Source organism: Brachionichthys hirsutus, chromosome 10, assembly GCF_040956055.1.
Source record: "Brachionichthys hirsutus isolate HB-005 chromosome 10, CSIRO-AGI_Bhir_v1, whole genome shotgun sequence".
Taxonomy (NCBI): domain Eukaryota; kingdom Metazoa; phylum Chordata; class Actinopteri; order Lophiiformes; family Brachionichthyidae; genus Brachionichthys; species Brachionichthys hirsutus.
In genome coordinates, this window is record NC_090906.1 from 6,784,205 (window position 1) to 6,804,794 (window position 20,590).

Sequence of the window (20,590 nt, forward strand, 5' to 3'; positions counted from 1 at the left end):
CAGTACTGTCTCCACAGAGTCCCGTCTCAGTCCAAATAAACAGAAGCTGTGGTGGAACAAATATTCTTTACTTGGCACACAACTAGTTCATGAATATATTCCACTGAATTGAATCCGGCAATTATGAAAAGGTATGAAAGTGCAAAATACTTGTACCAAAAAATAATGCTATTGGCACCTATCATCGTTTTGCTTTTGTATTTTTCTATCTTTGATTCACGTATACAGTGTTTTGGGTTGATTAATAACTGCTGCTGCTTTATATATTCTGGGATATTTATTAAATTGCAATCCCTCATAGCATCATATATTTACAGCTTTGCTGTCCTATCAAAGGCACAATTCTGCAAAAAAAAAATATGCATATATTTTTTTATCTTTTATTATGAGCCCAGAAAAACAACAGCAGTGTTTTCAGCTTTGCATCTGAAAAACTATATCAACTTTAAAGTATTTACTAACTGTAGTTGTCAGGTAATAGTGGACCAAAAACCTCACCTGAGAGTATCTGCTCGGCCGCTTGGTGCAGCATCATTGCGTTTCATCCAGCAGGGGTCACTGTTGCGTGTCCCGCGGGCGGCCTGGCCAGTCTTCGCGCTGCTGTAACTTTCTCACCAGTAGCCCCCCCACATCAGCCCTCAGGAGCGGGGCGTGGATTGATCACGACTATTCCCTGCTTCAAATTCTAAGGAGACGACAAACTTTCTGGATCTGGAGGAGAAAAGGAACCGGCAAGGAACCGACTGAATCGCAGCTGGTAAGATGTTTGAGACAGCTTCTTTTTTTTTTTTTAGGGATGCTTGTTTTTAATGTGATCGGGACGTGTTGACTGTGGATCTCCCACTTTAAGTGTGACGTATTTAACAATAGATTTCAAAGTCGTCCGGTAGGCCAGCGGATCTCACTGGTTTAGATGAAGCCATGGGGGGAAACGTGGGAATGCACTGTACTTGATATCTTTTTTTTTGTTTAGTGTCCTGTTCTAGTATTAAAACCGAGATGGTGCTCAGAAGACAAGTCTGTTGACTGAAGATGTACCGTTTTGGAAAATAATACACTAACCTTGTTCAAAATATTTGGTTGTGGAGGGAAAACGTTTTCCTCATTAATAAGGACTCTTTGTTTCTTTGTACAGGCTACATGTCCCTGATATCAAACCTTACAGGGAGAACAAAGAGTAAGAAGAGGCAACCTGCAGCGTAACCATGGATGACATCTTCACACAGTGTCGAGAAGGAAACTCTGTGGCTGTTCGTCTGTGGCTGGACAACACAGAGAATGACCTCAATTTAGGGTGCGTGGATATTTATCTGCACAGATTTCACTCCAATGCGTAAAAACTTTCAGTTTCATCCTCCTATTGTTATTTATTTTTATCTAGTTCTGGGATGGGAATCGAGCTTTAAAGTGTGAAGTGTGGTCGTCTAACGTTGAGCGTCGGGTTTATAATTGACCACATTTGGTATGGTGGGTGAAGGGATCCTGCTGCGTCTGTGCTTGTGCGTACAAAGTGATCCTTGGCACTTAAGAGGTGGTCAAATAGTTTCCATATTGAGCAACGCCGCCGGCTGCCGAGCGTCTCCCAGCTTCGGTAATTTCAGTCCGTTTCTTCCCGTTTCAGTCTAGCCTTTCTTTGTGATGTCATCCGTCTAGAACTGCGTCTATAAAAGCAGCGGATGCTTTGGGGAGGTTCTGTGTGACCACAGATGACTCAGAATGTACGTAGTTGAATATCTATACTAAAATCTCATTGGACAAAAAAAAGCACAGCCTCGCTTTTGACTGATGTAAGGAATCAAAACATTTATAATCAGATTTTAATCGAGTTTCATACAATGATGGTGTCATCCTGTTCACTCGGAATGTTCTGAGACATGTTGTGTGTTATAAACGATTGTTAGTCAGCCAAATAAAGGTGTTGATTTGTTTCAAGGAGCTGCGGCCCTATTCATTATTTAAGTCGGGCTGCTTACGTAATTTCCTCTCTGGAAATGAGCTTGAAGAGCTCACGGCTAAAGACCGTGATTATCTCATTCTTGGGACAGGCCATATATGTGCAGCATGTTGACGTTGACTCGGAGGTGCTGCAGAGCTTCCAGCCAACCACACAGCAGCGAAGGCCATTTCCTCTGTTCAGCTCCATACAGGGACAGGCCCCTCTCGGGCAGTTCGCTGCTGCCCCCACGTAAACATCTCGACCCCTCGTTACGGTGGAGGCCTCTGCTCTGACACTAGACTCGATGAGTCTTTTTTTTTCCTTTTTCCTATAATTTATTATGTGTTGGTGGGAAAATATGTTGCTTAGGGGAAAACGTAAATGCTTTCCCCTTCAGCTTACTGGTTCAAACTTCAAGAGTCGGAGATTCCACTGAGATTATCATCAACGCACACACACACACACATGGTAGCTGCTTGTGTATTGACTGAGCGACACAGGAAGACAAGGAAAATAGAGAGACTCTGGAGCTGAGGATTCCACTCTGCATTTTCCGCTCTTTCATTCCTGTCATTTTTTACTGCGCGTTACTTTTTATAGCACGCTGGGTTGGTCCGGCTGTGAACTGTCTTGACCACAGCAGTAGATCAGAACTCGCAGAATGTAATCGACTTTCATCTCACATCAACGTGAGCTAGTGGTGCCGCCATTCCCTGCAGGTCACACAAGGCCTCCTGATGTTTATTGCTTAGCTACAAGGAGGAGTTTGTGACCCAGAAAGCCATTTTGGGGTCACTTGATGTAAAGGGAATCACAGGAGGTGAAGAAACCAGTCGCGCGTACTGTAGGTGAGAGGTTGGATCCTTCTAGACCACTGATACGTACACTATATGTGTGTCTTGATGTGTGTTAGCGGGCATTCCGGCTCGCGCGTGCATATTTATCACTCGGCCGACTTTCACATGGGCTGCAGCGAGGAAGCATGAGCTTAAGTCTAAATAAAGACAAGGTGGGTAGCTGATGTGAGGACGTGTGGTGCTGTGTGTTCATGATAAAAAGGCACAGACAGGGTTTTTTTTTTCAGCCGGTTCAGAGTCGAAGAGAGCATCAGTGCCCTCCTACAGCTGCTGAAGAGGAAGAAGTTGTCATCTTATATCATCATCTTATAATATCAGCATAAGATGTATTCATAGTGTTGTCATTAAAAGTCTCCTATAAAACAATAAACTTTTTTGTGGTTTTCCAAAAGCAAGAAAATAAAAGATGTATTTTGAACGTGTGAAATTGATAAGATTATAATTGTGGTCACTGATTGTTGTTTCAGTGACGACCATGGCTTCAGCCCCCTCCACTGGGCATGCAGAGAAGGGAGGAGCGGCGTGGTCGACATGCTCATCATGAGGGGTGCGCGTATTAACGTGATGAACCGTGGGGATGACACCCCATTGCATCTCGCCTCCAGTCATGGACACAGAGACATCGTGGCTAAGGTGCAAACTCTCAGACGCGAAACGGTTTTATCTGGACCCGGTGCATAAACGCATCGTTTTTACGCTAAACACTTGCATTTTGCCGTACTATTTCCTCATGTGAACATCAGCTGATTATGTGTAAAGCCGACGCCAATACCGTCAACGAGCATGGAAACACGCCACTGCACTATGCCTGCTTCTGGGGCCAAGACCAAGTGGCAGAGGTACAGAACGACGACGCTCGCCCTGTCGGCTGAAACGGACCCTCTCCTGGGGAGGAACGGCCGACCTGGGTCTAAAATGTAATTTGTATATAGCAGTTAAATTGTCTTTTGTGTGTAGGATTTGGTGGCTAGTGGGGCCCAGGTGTGTACATGTAACAGGTATGGACAGACCCCCCTGGATAAGGCCAAACCTCATCTAAGACAGTTGCTTCAAGGTTAGAAGTCATTTGCAAGCAACCTTGTTAAAAGGAAATATTATGGTGGCAAATTAATAGAAGCCTTTGGTATTTTTCTTTTTTTGTATTAAGTCCTCTTTTTTTATGTTTGTTTTCAGAAAAGGCAGAGAAAATGGGCCAGAGTATGACCAAAGTCCCCTATAAGGAAACTTTCTGGAAGGGCACCATGCGAACTCGACCTCGTGAGCAACGCTCATTTGTTTCAAGGAATAAAATCATCACATCAAATCAAAAAATATTTATGTTGTAATTCATGTTTGGTCTCTTTCAGGTAATGGTACCCTCAACAAACAGGCTGGTATTGATTATAAGCAGCTATCGCTTCTGGCTAAGATCAATGAGAACCAGTCTGGAGAGGTCAGCTGCGCTTTATCGCTCTGCCAATCTCTTCATTATATTTTATCTCTCCAGATGTTTATTTGCTTGCACGCTCTGGTTGCAGTTGTGGCAGGGCCGGTGGCAAGGGGATGAGATCATAGTGAAGGTGCTGCAGGTGAGAGACTGGACTACCAGGAAAAGCAGAGACTTCAATGAGGAACATCCAAAACTCAGGTAATTCTCCCCCCCTTGGCAGTTCACAAACCTCATTACAGCTGAGCAAAACCTGCAATCCACAAGACGAGAGGCCAAATGAACCAGACAGGAACAGCAGGGACCCTGCAAGGGCCCCTGAGTCATAATCAGGGCTGTCAGGTGGATGTGCAAAACTCAGGACTAGCCTCAGTAGAGTAATTATTCAAAATAAAAGCACATAATAAAATGCACCGATGAACAGTATAAATGAAATGTAACAAAACAGAATGCATATTACTCTGTTACGTATGTTTCATTATTACCACCAATTGCCGACAGCGGCAGAAACAACTCGGAGCAAATCTGTAATCGGACTAAAACAAGAGGACGTTTTGCACTCCCCTCTCTTTCTGTCATGTTTCCGTAGAATCTTTTCTCACCCAAACATTCTGCCCGTTCTCGGGGCCTGCCAGGCACCCCCATCGCCTCACCCCATCATTATCACCCATTACATGCCGTACGGATCCCTCTTCAACATACTCCACCAGGGCACCAGTGAGTAGTTTGCATGTGAAATAAAAAAAAAAGACCAGACCACAGCACCCTGGTATAACAGTCTTTGTGTTTCTCCTCTTCCTCAGCTCTGGTGGTCGACCAAAGCCAAGCGGTGAAGTTTGCCTTGGACATCGCCAGCGGCATGGCCTTCCTCCACACCTTAGAACCAATGGTGTCACGGCTCTATCTCAACAGCAAGCATGTCATGGTAAGACGACGCTCTGCTGCTTTGACTGCCGGTGTGTGCCCAACCAGAACTGTAAACTCTTTTGCAACCATCACACTGACACAGAAATGAACTCGCCAGGTGGTTCATAATGCCATTCATTTGCAGATTGATGAGGACATGACAGCCAGAATAAGCATGGCGGATGCCAAAATCTCCTTCCAGTGTCCTGGTCGCATGTACTCTCCAGCATGGATGGCCCCTGAAGGTATCTGGTCCTTTTTTGTTTTTGACTTTGTTGTCTGCCTACTTACCCCTCCCGTAAAGACTTTATGAGTCATTCAGTGAAAAACCAGCTGGTCTGTATAATTTAAACCGTTGCACTCAAGCTGTTCATGTGGTGCGTTGCCCAGATAGCAAACCTATGAGTAATCTAGTCATGGTTTGCCATCATACGTCTTGTTTCCAGCCCTGCAGAAGCGACCTGAAGACATTAACAGAAGGTCTGCTGACATGTGGAGCTTCGCGGTATTGCTGTGGGAGCTGGTAACCAGAGAAGTTCCCTTTGCTGACCTCTCACACATGGAGATTGGCATGAAGGTAAGTGGCCGCCACAAACTTATCACATCAACACCCAAACAGGAAAATGCCAAAGCGTCTGGAAGGCTGTGCAGGTTTCTATCGGATGTTTACAGCGACTCTGTATGTCATTTTTGACTTTGTTGTTTAGGTGGCTCTCGAAGGTCTCAGGCCTACCATTCCACCGGGCATTTCGCCGCATATCTGCAAGCTGATGAGGCTTTGCATGAATGAAGATCCAGCAAAGAGACCCAAGTTTGACATGATCGTCCCCATCCTGGAGAAGATGCAAGACAAGTGAATGCCTTGTAAACAGTCACTCTTTTTCTGTTTCTTTTTTTTTTTTAAACAACCACTTCTTATTTTCACATCAATCTTGTATCTGCTAAGCCACTGTAAATATTATCAAGGAACACTTCAGATATCACAAGTCAATTTGAAAATAATTATTTTGCTTCTCTGTTGCTATTTAAATTTGTTGTGCTGTATAAATGTCCTTTAGCATATGTTGCTCACTATGGTTGCAATATGTTCACTGAAACATTGTGGATATCGTTCATTCATGAATCACACCGAAAAAGATCCAAAGAAATGTGCATTAGTAAATAAAAATGCATTAAAGTTTACTTTTTATATTTATGAGAAATCCTTGTGGAAATATGTTATGCAGCAACACAATGCCTCTGTTGTAATAAGTTCTTAGTTTAATCTGCCAGAAAGTGCAATACATTTACAATCAAATATTTAGGCTTTCTCCAAGGAGTGACGTTTTTTAAGTGAACACATTAGCTCAACAATTAATGAAGGCCAAAAAATGGGGATTAGACTAGAGCTCCAGTGAGGGAGTACATGAGAGTGTCTGGTGTTGGGGAGGACGATGCAAAGGACAGGGTGAAGTGGAGAAAGTTGATTTGCTGTGGCGACCCCTGAAGAGACAAACTGGAAGTACGGTAGTAGTAGTAGTAGTAGTAGTAGTAGCAGTTGTAGTAGTAGTTCAACTCCATACGGTCACAAAATAATTTTTCTGACCTCTCCAACATTATATTTCTATCATCCCAGCTCACATGTTCGCTATGGTGACGTCATGATGATGACATTAGAGCTACGGTACCTTTAATTCCTAAATCCTGGACCTACTATTTTGGAATAAATTTTTTAAAAAGGACTACATATAAACAAAACAAAAAACTAAACTAAAAAGATTTCGATTCGCTTCTACTTTGTTTTAAACTACGGATTAACAGCTTCCATTCAACTCTCATCGCTAGCTCGGGTCGGTTTGGAAGATCCGGCAGGCAGTAAAGGGGAAAAACTGTCACGTGACGAATCAGGTGAGTGTGTGTCGATCACGGGGCCGACGGGGTAGGCTCGCGTCGCCACCGGCGCTGTTCAGCTGGGCGGGGACTCGGAAGCCGGTGTGTTCTGCCTGCATGTTCCCACTCCTCCGCCCGATTGTGTCGCCCCCTGACCCGCCTGTGTTCACCGCTCCTCAGCGATACTTTTGGTTAGCTTGTTTGTTTTTATAATGTAGCGTTGCTAGAGCTAGCTAGCGTTAGCCTTTGGTTGTGTTCCCCTCTCACGTGACGTCGGCGGGTGCGTGTTATTTATTTACCCTGTAGCGGAAGTGGTAACTGCGGGGATGCTGAGTGTCACTTTCTCGATGCTTTGCACACAGGAACTGCCATCGATCTCCCCCCTCGGAGGACTCCTGCTACACGGACAATGAGGCTCCCCGCTCCGGTGCCCTCCGTCGGGCTGCTAACCTGCGCGCTGGTATTAACGGTGCAGCATTTCGGACCGTGTCGTGCAGCACCGACGTCCGAGCGGTCCGAGCCGGTGTTCATTCGGCACCTTGTTAACCGACCGGGGGTCGGATTCAACTGGAGCAATGCCTCCTGCCACTTGTGCAAAGCGCTCTTTACCGTCCTTGACATTGTGGTTCTGGTAATGTTACAACGTGTTTCTTTCTTTCATGCGTATATGCAACGAATAGGACTAAAATATGTCTTTTTATCATATGTAAATGCACACATCTGCAGATTAACATGGTAAACTCAATTATTATTGTTTTATTTTTTTCAGAGATTGAGGAAAGATGTAACAGCTGTTGTTGTTTGTTTACTCAGCCCAAGTAGTTCACGGTTCAATCCAGGAAGTCTGAATCTGTTTACTTGTCCTAAGCGGAACCTGAGAATGAATAGAATGCAGGAAATAAGCATGAAACACTAATAAGTGAAGTCACTTCTTGCTTGTTCAGTAAGTGTGTGTACAGTATATAGATAGATAGATAGATAGATTTTAGCAACCATGCCACAAACTACATTCTCAAAACTGAATTTAATTCAAACTTCCAGTTAACAACTTTGACAAAAACCTGAATCTCCCGGAAGATTGGAGATTGGAGTTTCGATGAAGATTAATTCCGGTGCCTAAATGATCATGAAAACAATGAAATGTTAGGGCTATTATGAAGAAGAATCACTGTTTGCTCTCTTTTCATTTGACAACAGATTTCTGACATCATTTAGGTTGTGGGAGTTGGTTCGCCTCCAGTCGCTCAAAATGCTAACAATATCTCAAGGCTGAAGCGAACTCGTTTTTACAGAAGTTTAATCAAGGGTTACTCTCGTCTGAAACCAAATGCAGCGGTGGACACGACCCAAGTTCTGCTCTTTGTAAATCTAATCGCTTGCACAGTCTTTTGTTTTCTGCTGATGTAGCACAAAAACATGCTTGTGACAATAATGTAATCAATAATGACCTCAAGTTCTCCTTTCATCCAATTATTTCACCTGCTGACTTCGGAAACAGAAAGTCAGCTTATTTTTTTTTTTCTTGTTGAGTTCAAAAGTGCAAAGTGCTTATCTAATCATGGGTTTCTTTCTAGTAAATCAGAACTTTTTAAATCAGATTTAGGCTTTGAGAACAGTGAACATGCCAATATGTTGAATTCTCCCATCTCTAATCCTGCTCTGTCGTCGTCGCCTGTCTTAGGCTGATGTAAACGAGGAGCGAGTTGCACACGCAGTAGGTAAAGCCTGCGTCCTTCTCCACCTGGCCGACGAGCGGGTGTGTCGAGAGATAACCGAGCTGTTCAGGGACGACGTCATCCAGGCTCTGCAGGAGTCCTTTCTGCGGCCCACTGAAGCGTGCGGCGTGTTGGTGGGCCCTTCCTGCGGCAAATATGACATCTATGCTCCCTGGAACGTCACCTTGCCTAAGGTCCCGAAGCCACCCGTCAAACCCGTCTCTCCTCCCAAACCCGGTTCTCCACAGAGCCGGGTCCTGTTTCTGACTGACGTCCACTGGGACCAGGTGAGTGTGGCCCACGGGCAGATTTGCCCAAAACTATTTACTCTTTTCTAGGTTTTTTTTTTTTCTCGCATCCTGAGGTGAGGACGGTAAATTTTAGTTTAGGCGTTTTCCACTTGTCCTTTCTTCCGTCATTTAAAATTATGGAAGAAAGGCCATATTACAGTTTTCAATAAAAACCTTCTACACACAACAACGTTGTACTGAAAAGGGGGCTTTTGCGAATCTTACATCTTTTTTTTCTGCCACATTATTATCGTTACCGTTAATCAAAATGTAATTGTCATTGCTATTATTATTGTTTCCATGGTGACAAGTTGTCTAGCTCTTTCATTGGATTGGATTTGTCTCGGATGATGAATTCTGGACACATTTTTTTGAATTATAAATATTTATATCTTCATGATAATCAAACCTTTTTAGCCCCTGTAGGGGAATCCTAACTATTTTGTACTTGGTGAATATGTGAAGCAGTTTCGTCCCAACTGGTGCTGCGAATACACAAGGTTAAAGATAGTGGTTTATCTGACATTTGGAATGAATGAACAGTTTGATACGGTCACAAAATAAGTCACCTGACTGCTTTAAAAAAAAAAAAAAAAAATGCCATCTCCACCTACAGGAGTATAAAGTCGGCAGCGCCGCGGACTGCCAGGCCCCTCTGTGTTGCCGCGAAGACTCAGGCTCCCCCAGCTGGAGGCGGAGGGAGGCTGGCTACTGGGGAACCTACAGCAAGTGTGACTTGCCTCTGTGGACATTGGAGAACCTCTTGGAAAACGCGGCCATTGCCGGACGCTGGGACTGGGTCTACTGGACCGGAGACATACCAGCGCACAATGTTTGGTCTCAGACCAGGACACAACAGCTGTCGGAGCTCAAAGTCATCTCCAGACTCATTCACAAGTAATGTTCTCCCAACTTGCAGCTTCTCCAATGCTTGACTGATGCAGTAGTTTTTAATGGAATAACTTTAAAAGCTGCTCTTATTTAAAATCAAAGCGTTGATAAGACTGCATGTTTTTACTTCTGCTTCATCACATGTTGCACTGCAGCAATGGACTCTCCCTCCCCCCCCCCCCCCCTTCTCATCCGATCAGACACCTGGGATTCAATGTGACAGTTTACCCTGCTATAGGAAACCATGAGAGTACTCCAGTCAACAGCTTCCCACCGCCATTCGTCCAAGGCAGGAAATCTCTCACCTGGCTCTATCGCACGATGGCGGAGGAATGGGCTCCCTGGTTGCCAGAGCAGGCGCTGAAGACTTTGAGGTGGTTGATGTTCATGTTTCTGTCATGGTTAGATGGAGTTCTAACGTGAGAGCTGTGTCTGGCAGCCCGTGTTTGTCTTCACAGGTTCATTTGTGGTTAACAAGTGGTCACAGCTCTCAGAATAAGGTGCACAGATGTGGACCTTTTGATATAAGCCTGAGTTTTCCTGAGTATTCCCTTGCTTGAATTTTCAGATATGGAGGTTTTTACACAATGGAGATCCAGCCTGGACTCAGGGTGGTCTCGCTCAATATGAACTATTGCGCTCGAGAAAACTTCTGGCTGATGGTGAACTCGACCGATCCTGCTAACCAGCTGCAGTGGCTCGTCCTCGTTCTGCAGGCCAGCGAGGACAAGGGAGAGAAGGTGAACATCGGAAAAATGGAAAGCAGAAATCTCTATTTGGCTTGGTATTCTAACGCTGATTAGCAAACACATGGAGATCACGTGAGGAGAGACAAAACCTTTGCTGGTCAAAATGGTTACGGAGACTGTTACCACTAGCTTAATATCTTAACTCCACTTTAGTGCATTTGTAGGTACCATTAATTGAACCGAGTAGCAGGTATGTTTTTATTTTATTGTAATTGAATTGAACTCAAAATCTGCTTTTTTGAGACATAATAATCAACTATATACCAGTCTCTCTCATATTTGGTTCAATCTAGATTGGCACATTCAATCATTATGATTCTTCTCTGGAAGGAGAGCTTGATTGTCTGTAGTCGCTGCTCCTTGTCACAAAAGGGTTGTTTTTTGAGTCATGGTTTATGTTCTTCCACAACATGATGTCATTTCCTTCTTCCTGTAGGTGCATATCATTGGTCATATCCCACCTGGCCTGTGTCTTGGCAGCTGGAGCTGGAACTACTATCACATTGTTAACAGGTAGCGGCGCCGGCCCTTTAAACCCCGAGGCAGACGCTTGTCACCTGCCTGGGATTTTACGTGAACCTACCACTGTGGCTCAGTTGCATTGTTGCTTATTAATGCCACTTGGCTTTCCTACTAACAGTTGATTGTGGAATATGTAGTAGTGAGGAAACTTCACGGCTGGACTTCTAGCACAGCTGGCATCCTGTCACTTGGGTCCTGTCACTGGGATCCTGTCACTGGGATCCTGTCACTGGGATCCGTGCTGCGATTCGTCGAGCTCCTGACAATGACCGATTCTTTCACAGTAGTAGTAGTAGTAGTAATAATTTTTATTTCAGTCAGTATCTTAAATGAGTATCTTAAACAGATGTTTGTAGAAGTAGTCGTGCATGCCCAGGGGCTTGATTTTATACACCTGTGGCCATGAAACTGATCGGAACACTTGGATTCAATAAGTTGGATAGCTGACCAAATACTTGAGGCGAATTAGTGTATCGAGGAATGTCTCATAACGTGAATGTGGGCTTATCAATTTAATGCAAACGTGAACTAGGCAGTTTATGAAATGTATGTTTTTTTTTTCACAGCATCCTGCTATGGTTAGTCGCTGGCTACTTGGAAGAGAGCTTTAACAGTTTGCTTTCTGCCTTTTGTTAATCACCCTTTTATTTTTATTTTTTTACAGATATGAGCGTACAATCACCGGGCAGTTTTTCGGTCACACGCATTTCGATGAATTTGAAATGTTTTACGACGAGGAGACAATGACCCGCCCGCTGGGAGTGGCATTCATCGCTCCCAGTGTCACGACTTTCATTAATCTTAACCCAGGTCAGATCCCGACATCTCCTGACGTTTTAGAAGCGACACACACACACACGCGCAGCTAACAGTGCTATTTATTTCTTCTCTTTCCAGGTTACCGTGTCTACTACGTGGATGGGGATTACAAAGGGAGCTCTCGACAGGTACTCGACCACGAAACCTACATCCTGAACCTCACAGAGGCGAACCACAGTCCAGGGGCGCCTGGCACCCCAGACAAGAACCCCAAATGGACACTATTGTACCGTGCCACCGAGGCTTACGGTATGGCCAACCTGTCCCCTTCCGACTACAACAAGCTGATGCAGAGCTTTGTCAGTGATGACCGGGTCTTCGGGAAGTTCTGGTTTTTCAGGCATAAAGGACATGTGTCAGAGCCCTGCAAGGACGTGTGCAAAACCACGATGCTCTGCCTGCTGCGTAGCGGACGTTACGACGAGCTGGAAAACTGTGGCAGCCTCGAGGGACTTGGAGGAAGTTTGGCCCGTGCTGCTAGAAAAACCCTTTGCTGAACTGAGTGACAGCGACAGCAATAAGAACAAATACGAAACGAAGCCAAAGCTTCCTGTTCGCCGAGGATTTGATCATTGCACTCGGTCGCTACACTATCACGTCGCAGATAGATTTCTACTTTGCAACATTCCTCAAGTTTGTCAGCTGCTGTTTTTCTGCTAGTTTATCAGACAGTTTGAAATTATGCGCACCATCTCTCCTTTTTCCTCATCCCTTTGTGCAATGTGAGCAAGAGGTTGAGACATGATTTAGATCGGCGTTTAGCTGGATGAATCCGGGGGCTTGACGGACCTCAGCCATGGCTTCTCAGGTTCTCCGTACCTTAACTCAACTTCTGCCTTTATGCACAGCACCGCCTGCCTCAGAGATCAGCAGATATCCGTCTGTCTGGAATGAACTGCAGTGTTTCCCCATTGGGATTTTTAATTTTTTCTGCACTTTATTTTTTTGTTATTGCAATTGCTCGTTAACCATCAGGTTAGATAGCGAACAAATTTGATAGAAACCAAAGTGCAGCAAGCATTGGAAGGTTTTCAGATCGTTGTCTTTGCAACTTATGGTGTAACATTAGCATGACAAATGATGCTATATGCGCCATAAGCAATAAGTTAAATAAACTGAATGCGTCAATTTTATTCCCGTGTCTCCTTGAACTTGCTGTAACAAGGACATTATGCATATTGCGACAAATATTGATGAAATGTAAGCATTTCCTTTTCACATTGGAATATACAGTAAGTAGTCGATTAGCCTGGTCTGGCCAAAGTGATCTTTCTCAAAGGAAGGTAGCAGGCAGTGTTTATACAGCTCAGTGCGTTTAAAGGCTCTGCTTCTACTGCCGCTTCACTTCACCGATCGGTGCACGAAACTAGTAGCTAGACATAACAGTGTTAAACTCGGTGAGCACAAACCTCCACCAACACACAATGAACTAGAAAACGACAATCAGAGATTGCAGACCCTCGCCTCCAAAAGACTATTCGATCTTGTGAGACAGTAAACAGGGCTTCCGGATCAGAGGGGCCAAACCTGCTCGAGCTTGCTGCTCCGGAATGTACTACAAGCCATCTTCTGGACTCTTTTTCCCATCATGCCATTCGTGTCCCTCCCTCTTAAAGTGGCAGTTTACAGCACAGGCACAATTCCAGATGTAAAAATAATTCTAGAATCTGGATCCAGATCCGGATCAACGCCATTCTCGGGGAGGACCGAGCCACGGACAGAACCTTGCTCGTGTAAAATTTTCAAGTTGATTGGGTTACTAGTTTTTGACTTATGCGCTCGGACAGACAGACAAACAAACGCACCCAATTGCAATACCCTCGCCTCCTCTTCGGCGAGGGTAATAACCTGGACATGTATTTAAAAGGCCCCGGGTCCACACGGTGATCTGCATCATCAAAATGTTCTAAATTGTTCTTTGTATATTTATACACCAACCTTGAAAAGTAAAAGTGAATCAGAGTTGATTTTTAACTGATTTTTGAATCCATTAATGGAGTTTAGGGTAACGTTAAAATGTAATGCTTCTTCTTGACCTCATTCTGGATCAGATCCAAAACATTTTCCAGGATGGTTCATATTGAACCCCGGTTTTTGGTGAGTGAATCGAATGCATATTTTTACAAGATATTTTTTGAGAAAGCCTCCATTATAAGTAAATGGGAAAATCTGGATTTGTTTTGTATGCAGGCGGATATCCGGAGCGCTCTCGAAGTTCAATGGGATCCAAGTTAGACCAAGACCCATCCAGCAGTTTGTCCGTAATCCCGCTAAGACACAGATACTTGCCGTCATAAATACAACCTCCTTGGCTGAGGTAAATATCTTATGACAAATGGACTCGTCATTTCATTAATGCAGAGATCAACCAAGATGTCAAAGACAAACTTTCAAAATTGTTTCAACAGATGCAAATGATTTTCTGACCATTTATACATGTTCACATTTTATTTTAGGACACCGAGTAGCACCCACAACAAGAACTCAAACTCATCATGGTAACCATTTCCATACGCTTAATTTCACCACAACACACAAGAGCAACTTTTCAGTCTGCCCAATCTGACTGAGCGATGGAGCCCGACGGATGCAGCATCTGAACATACGACATAGTAATCATTCATTTCTTAGTGTTCGATCCATTTCTGCTCGTCCATCGCCAACAGTACAACTGCAATAAAGATTTTAATCCGTTACTCTTTCTACAGGCGGTTTCAATCCTCAGTTCCTTCTCGCAGGCGTTCGCTCGCTTTCCTTCTCCCGCAGGAAGCTGGGCGTCACTTCGTATGGTTCCGAGAACGACACGGTGATGCCAAAATCCTCCTTGTACAGGTCCCAGGTCTTGGCTTTATGAGGGTTGTCCAGCTCTTCCCTGGGTAGAAACAGCCTGTGGAGAGGTTGGAGGCCGGCCATGAACGCAAGGGTAAAAAGCACAGCAGCAGAAATAATGGCATCAGAGCAAAGGGGACGTACTTGTTATCCGCTACGAAGGAGGTGTTGAACCAGAAGTAAAATGGAACGTCTTCGTATCCTTTCGGCAGACCCTGGGGGGGGCGACAAATCATCATCATAAATAAATAGATCGATACATCCTGTTACGATAAGGTGAATTATTAGTTTTCTTTCATGCAGAAAGTGTGAAAACGCAGGTCCTCACAGCGCTCGATTCGAACATGACCTTCACATCCCCTTCAACCACAGGCCCGTCCCGGAGGCTGATCACCGCTGCGTTGTTGCCCACGTCGGGAAAAACCTCCAAACCAGAGATGCATTAAGGAACCGGCAGGACCTGATGGGTGCAGCTGCTCAAGTGTTGTAGCACTTACTGTGCAGTTCTCCTGTTTGGCGCACACACCCTGAAACACAAGCTCTTTCTTCACAATTATCTTCACCTTGAGGTCGCTGCCATCGCCTTTGCCCACACCTGACGAAGAGCAGCGACGGGGATGTTAAAAGATCACAAAAACAGAAGTTACGGGTGTGAACGCGCTGCTGGTATGCTGCAGTCTGACCTGCTATGGAGTGGATGCGGAAACTTGTGATCCTGAGGCTTTGAGGAGGAGGCAACCGCCTGTTGAACTTGGTTTTCATGATCTCGTAGTAGCCCACGTACCGGCTCTGCAGTTCACAAGCAAAGGGAACCGTTATCCTCCATGTGCAACATACTGTGTGTGCAAATAAACAAAATGTGTTACAATGGTAGTGCAAAGAGATATTTTTGTGAAGCTATTCTTTTGCAATATTGTTCTCATCTTGGTGCAAAACAACAAAAGCACAGTTTCAGCCATAATTTGATTAAGGCTGTTGTCTTATTACTACATTTCAGTAAATGTTAGGATATAATGTCACAATAATGGTAAAACATCCTTAAAGAAATGATCATCCTGATAAGAATATTCTGGGTCCAGCTGATGGCCTGGCTCAGCAATAAAATCAAATGGCTTTTTTATCAAAATACATTCAGAACTTTTGAAAATAATCCAGCAAACAGAACAATGTTGCCTCCTTTGCAGAAGTACATTGAATAAAGAGTCAAAACCATTTTAGTTTTTGATGAACGGAGGCACAAATTATTTAAAACTGTTAAAAAATGTTAATATTTCAAAATAAATGTCTCCTGTACATGACTTTTATGTTTTGCCCCCCAAATGTCTTGCTCTTTACCTGAGAGGGAGTCTCCACTCCCTGAAACTTGGAGCTCTGACTCTTGTCTGTTCTCCTTTCACCGAAATACTCTAGACTGTCCTAGAAACAGAAACGAATGCAAAGAGGATGAAACATTTCAAATCGACTTATCCGAACTCCATTAGAGCCAAAAGAGAAGCGTACCTGTGCACTCTCAAACTGGTCACTGTCAATCAGCCAGGTGCACACCATGGTGCCCGTGCGTCCTGTGAAATAAAGGCTCATCATCATCAGCGGATGGGGCAGTAATCTTTGTGCAGCTCAAATAGTCACTGAATGATCGTTAAACAGGTCGCGATCTTCGGCACCACCTTTCCCTCCTTTGCAGTGAATAGCGATGATGTTCTTGGGATCAGCAGACATCCACTCCCTTACGCAAGCTGTGTATTTGAGCATTTCCCTGAGTGAGATAGAAGAACACACAATCAAGTTGTTGAGAGAGCGAGAGAGAGCGAGAGAGAGCGAGAGAGAGCGACTTTTAGTGCATCTGCAGTGCTGCAGGATAATCACTCACTCCAAAGATGGGACATTGTGGTCGTCAATGAAAACCCGCTCGACATTATAGTGGAAGAAAAGAGGGTCGTATCCTTTCTCACCTAGAAATGAAAGTATTGACATGGTTCATGTATTTAAAAGAGAATGCAGTACATGTACCCAGAGCAGGCGGCAACTTACTGCACAGGTTGTAAACTTTATAATGTCCTTCGTGTTTAGTGTCGAGGAACCGCGCCACTTCCTGCACAGGCAGAGAAGATGAGTGTAATCAGATATAATAGATGTGTGTGTGTGTGTGTGTGTGTGCGTGTGTGTGTGCGTGTGCGCGTATGTACTCAGGTTGTGTAAGACTCACCTTGATTGGATTCCGGTAGAACGACTGCTTTCCAGAGGAAGGGAAAGACATGGCGATGACACGGTCTAGAAAGATCGGGACAGGCACCAACAAGCGCTAATAAAGCTTCTTAAAAAGGTCTTCCTTCTTAATCAATTTCGGATCCCATGCAGCGTGTTTTTTGTTGTCGCTGCTGCTGCATGTACGGCGTGTAACAACTACCTGTGACATAGGTCAGGTCAAGGTCAAATCCATCCTTCTGATAACGCCGCTTGTTCTCAGAAACCTGCGGTAGGCAACAGTTCAGTCAGCAGGTGGTGGGCATCGCTACGCGGGATTTACAACTCCTAAGCCAAATGTAGTCGTTGTGCTACGAGCCGACTTAATTAACCGTTTCACCACTTGTGATCATTTAATGCGTGGTCACTTCTTCTTTCTAAGTCGTGTGTGGGGAGACGTTGTTTTTGTGCCTTTGACCTTTCTGCAGAAATCTGGGTTTTTTTTGTTCCTTAAGCGCATTCAATAAAATTCACAAAGACCATTTTCTTTCTCTTAAACCCGAGACAGGCATCTTCCACTGAAGCCTACTATTCAGGGCGATGCCCTTACCATCCTCCTGGTGGCCTTCTCCAGCTCTTTCTTTTGAGCTGCCAGTCTGAAAACCCTCACCAAGATGATTATTCTCAGGAAACGCAGGAAGTTGACAACCCTGAGGAAAGGAAAGTGAAAAACGCATTCATCCCCCGATTGGATATCAAGCTCTCTGAGATAATATACCATCGATAATATGTTTTGACAAACAGCTCAATTTTAAAGTCCCCCCCCCCCCCCCCCAAATACAATACAAAATCCTAAATTCACTGACAACTGCCGCCTCGAAATTGCTCAGTCCCTTAACACTTGATCTACCAGAATTCTGCAACTACTAGAATGACCATAGCAGTCATTTTGACTGCTCGGACATTATTTGTATATAATCTGGATTATTGTCATCACGATATAAGAAAAACATTGGTGGAATAGGTAAAAAAAAAAAAAACTATAAATGATCGAGTGTTTTATTTATTTGAATCGACACAACATAACGTCTCTGCAATGACAATTATCTCTGTGAAAAACAAAACAAATGTATCCTGCTTTCAAAACGGGTTGGTGTCATCATTAGACCTTAATGACAATTATTATTTATTTATTTTTAAACCAGGTTATGACATTGAGAATTTTGAAAGCAGTCAAAATGACTTTAGCAGTTACTATGACCAGCTGTAAATGTAATATATAGTCAGACCCCAAAAACATATCTTTAAGCTACCGTAGCCCCCCAAGCTTTAACAGAAAAATCATTTTCAAATCGCAGTAGTCACTGAAAGCAACAGTCTGTGTTAAATGTGTTAAAATAATCCATTGCACTGAACTAGTGAGAGTGTGACCCTACTAAATAAGCCCTGGGCATGCGGAGTCGACTACCTGGGGATGAGGCTGACTCCTGACAGCTCAGTGGAGGCGTAAATCATGGTGACCACCAGCGTAACCACGACAACACAGGCGTCCACGATGTTCAACTTGGAGCTGAAGTAAACTTTGAACCTAGAAGGAGCGTATTTGAACAAAATCACGAGATGAATAACACGCCGTTGAGAAAACCCAAACCAGAAATCACCAACAATAAACCTCAACAGGTCAAGCACGGGATTGTGCTGTGCTGGTGCATTAGTGAATCATTGTTAAGGACCGGTCCTGCACGTGTCCATGCATATCCTGTCCAGCTTCCTCCTCATTACTTCCTGCTCGCCACGCCCGATTTCTGCTGACACAGGCACACTGCACCAGTTTACAACATATCGCAATCCGAATTCCCATTTAACCCCCCAGTCGAACAGAGTGTCGGCAAATGATTAACATTAAAGCTCACAACAAAATGGGCCTCGAGAAATACGCATTTGTGCAACGGTAAACTGGAAGATCGAAATAGTTTAGGAAGGGTTTCTGAGATGACCAGGAATAGGCTCAACATGAACGCGTTTCATCAACGGCTTCAAAAAAGATTTTTTTTCTTTCCAAGTAGAACTATTCAAAGTCACATGGCAAAGAATCCCTGCATAGATTTGTGTAATTAAAGAAAAACAGGACAACGTCCCTCATATCCAGCGTCCCGCAGCCCTCGTCCTGCATGCGAAGCCGCCCCCCCCCACGTCACTCACCCGACCACATAGACCCGCAGGAGAACATCAACGAGAAAGAAGAAGGAGATGAGGAGGGACACTGCCTCCAAGCTTTTCCCAGCCTCCCTTCCCTTGGTTGGAAGAGAAAGGTCCACAATCACCAGCACAATGTCCACTAGGATCAGGATCACGCCAAACGCACTGGAGGACGACATGGAAGAGCACAATCAGAGGGCGGCAGCACCATCATCGCCGGAGAACCACCTCCCCGAACAGAGCGCTCACCGAAACCCGAAGGACATGACGAACGGGGTAATCTTCTTGCGTACGTTCCTCCAAAAGAGAAAAGGAACGTTCGATATTAAAAACATGCGTCTGTGTAAAACGCACAAATAAAACCGGGACCGCATCATGCAGGAACTCACTGATACACGTTGTCCGGCACCACAGTCTTGTCTTTCCCATCATCGATCTCCACTTTCGCATCCTCCATCTTTGCAACGTTTCTGTGCACAGAGAAGGAAAAGTAAGAAGAACTTCATCCACGGGGAGAAGCAGCAGCAGCAGCAGCAGCAGCAGCAGCAGAAGCAGCAGGATGAGCGTCAAGCTTCCCATGCGAGTTCATCCTCACCCATTTTCACCTGAACCCGAACCTGGGCTGAAGTAGACAGAAGACATGATGCGCTCCGCCTTCCTCTCTACATAAAGTTCAGGAGGACGTTTTAAAGTCACAGGGTTAAGGACAAAAGCAAAGTCAAACTAGAAGACAGGAACTTTTTTTCAACCTGCTCCGTTTTTAGTCGCGCAGTCCAGGCCGCTGTTTGAAAGTTTTAGTCTTTTAATGTTCATATTAAATCATGCTGGAGTTCAGAAAGTCTTCCCAAGAGAGCACAAAAGAGTATTTATGACCGCGCAGTATTCAAGATTCATGATTACCTCTGAAGGAAATGGAAAGCAGCTCCTCTCCTCTTCCTCCTCTTCCTCGACTGTCTGGTAATCAGGAGGACGCAAAAACACCAGATCCGCGCTCAACGCTCGGCGCGTCCCTCGTGGAATTACACGGAGTTTGTCTTGTGACTTCTTACGAATTTAAAGGAAGATCGTTCAAAGGTTAACCGGGTACAATGTGGGTTTTCTTTTTTTTTTTCTTCTTTTTTTGCAAACGTAGTGGTTTCGGACTTCCTGGATCGCTTATAAAAAACAAAACAGACAAAAAAAAAAAAAAGGTTCAGTCTAGATTTCCTTTATCGGACAACTCTCATCCCCGAGTCTAACTCTTCTACTGGGCTTTTTAAAGCCAGCCATGTTTTCATGCCTCATCTCGACCCTTTTGTTTCCCACATCTGGATCCAATTAGCTGCTCGTCAGAGCTGCGTTTCAAAGTAAAACAACTGACAAGTTTGGTGTGGCGTCGAACCGAATGAAAGGGGGATA

At 44.4% G+C, this 20,590-nt stretch overlaps 3 protein-coding genes across 3 annotated transcripts; 2 read left to right on the forward strand and 1 right to left on the reverse strand.

Annotated features, from left to right (window-relative positions):
- The first annotated feature begins 1,205 nt into the window (after positions 1-1,205).
- On the forward strand, positions 1,206-6,272 carry LOC137900164 (integrin-linked protein kinase-like). The gene is made up of 12 exons (XM_068744226.1): positions 1,206-1,294; positions 3,261-3,426; positions 3,537-3,632; positions 3,751-3,847; positions 3,967-4,050; positions 4,140-4,225; positions 4,311-4,420; positions 4,809-4,936; positions 5,023-5,144; positions 5,271-5,370; positions 5,572-5,702; positions 5,833-6,272. The coding sequence occupies exons 1-12, from the start codon at positions 1,206-1,208 to the stop codon at positions 5,980-5,982; spliced, it is 1,359 nt and encodes a 452-aa protein (XP_068600327.1). The 3' UTR covers positions 5,983-6,272.
- Positions 6,273-7,403: 1,131 nt separating this feature from the next.
- smpd1 (sphingomyelin phosphodiesterase 1) lies at positions 7,404-13,098 on the forward strand. The gene is made up of 8 exons (XM_068744535.1): positions 7,404-7,625; positions 8,676-8,996; positions 9,616-9,896; positions 10,091-10,264; positions 10,459-10,630; positions 11,076-11,152; positions 11,826-11,971; positions 12,059-13,098. The coding sequence occupies exons 1-8, from the start codon at positions 7,404-7,406 to the stop codon at positions 12,475-12,477; spliced, it is 1,812 nt and encodes a 603-aa protein (XP_068600636.1). The 3' UTR covers positions 12,478-13,098.
- Positions 13,099-14,424: 1,326 nt separating this feature from the next.
- tpte (transmembrane phosphatase with tensin homology) lies at positions 14,425-19,834 on the reverse strand. The gene is made up of 18 exons (XM_068744472.1): positions 19,788-19,834; positions 19,582-19,662; positions 19,442-19,489; positions 19,196-19,357; positions 18,462-18,581; positions 17,604-17,703; positions 17,217-17,280; positions 17,016-17,080; positions 16,841-16,901; positions 16,680-16,761; positions 16,477-16,565; positions 16,310-16,371; positions 16,145-16,225; positions 15,493-15,598; positions 15,307-15,404; positions 15,138-15,233; positions 14,954-15,024; positions 14,425-14,867 (listed from the first exon to the last, which is right to left on the reverse strand). The coding sequence occupies exons 1-18, from the start codon at positions 19,832-19,834 to the stop codon at positions 14,702-14,704; spliced, it is 1,599 nt and encodes a 532-aa protein (XP_068600573.1). The 3' UTR covers positions 14,425-14,701.
- Positions 19,835-20,590: the final 756 nt, after the last annotated feature.

Excerpts from the sequence above, each read along its gene's own strand:
- LOC137900164 (XM_068744226.1), top strand. The coding sequence starts at position 1,206 with ATGGATGACATCTTCACACAGTGTCGAGAAGGAAACTCTGTGGCTGTT. Across the intron at positions 5,371-5,571 it reads AGCATGGATGGCCCCTGAAG|CCCTGCAGAAGCGACCTGAA; the intron begins GTATCTGGTCCT and ends TCTTGTTTCCAG. Across the intron at positions 5,703-5,832 it reads ACATGGAGATTGGCATGAAG|GTGGCTCTCGAAGGTCTCAG; the intron begins GTAAGTGGCCGC and ends TTTGTTGTTTAG.
- smpd1 (XM_068744535.1), top strand. The coding sequence starts at position 7,404 with ATGAGGCTCCCCGCTCCGGTGCCCTCCGTCGGGCTGCTAACCTGCGCG. Across the intron at positions 9,897-10,090 it reads ATCTCCAGACTCATTCACAA|ACACCTGGGATTCAATGTGA; the intron begins GTAATGTTCTCC and ends TCATCCGATCAG. Across the intron at positions 11,153-11,825 it reads TACTATCACATTGTTAACAG|ATATGAGCGTACAATCACCG; the intron begins GTAGCGGCGCCG and ends ATTTTTTTACAG.
- tpte (XM_068744472.1), bottom strand. The coding sequence starts at position 19,834 with ATGTCTTCTGTCTACTTCAGCCCAGGTTCGGGTTCAGGTGAAAATGG. Across the intron at positions 19,490-19,581 it reads GTGCCGGACAACGTGTATCA|GAACGTACGCAAGAAGATTA; the intron begins GTGAGTTCCTGC and ends TCTCTTTTGGAG. Across the intron at positions 15,025-15,137 it reads TCATGTTCGAATCGAGCGCT|GGTCTGCCGAAAGGATACGA; the intron begins GTGAGGACCTGC and ends CGCCCCCCCCAG.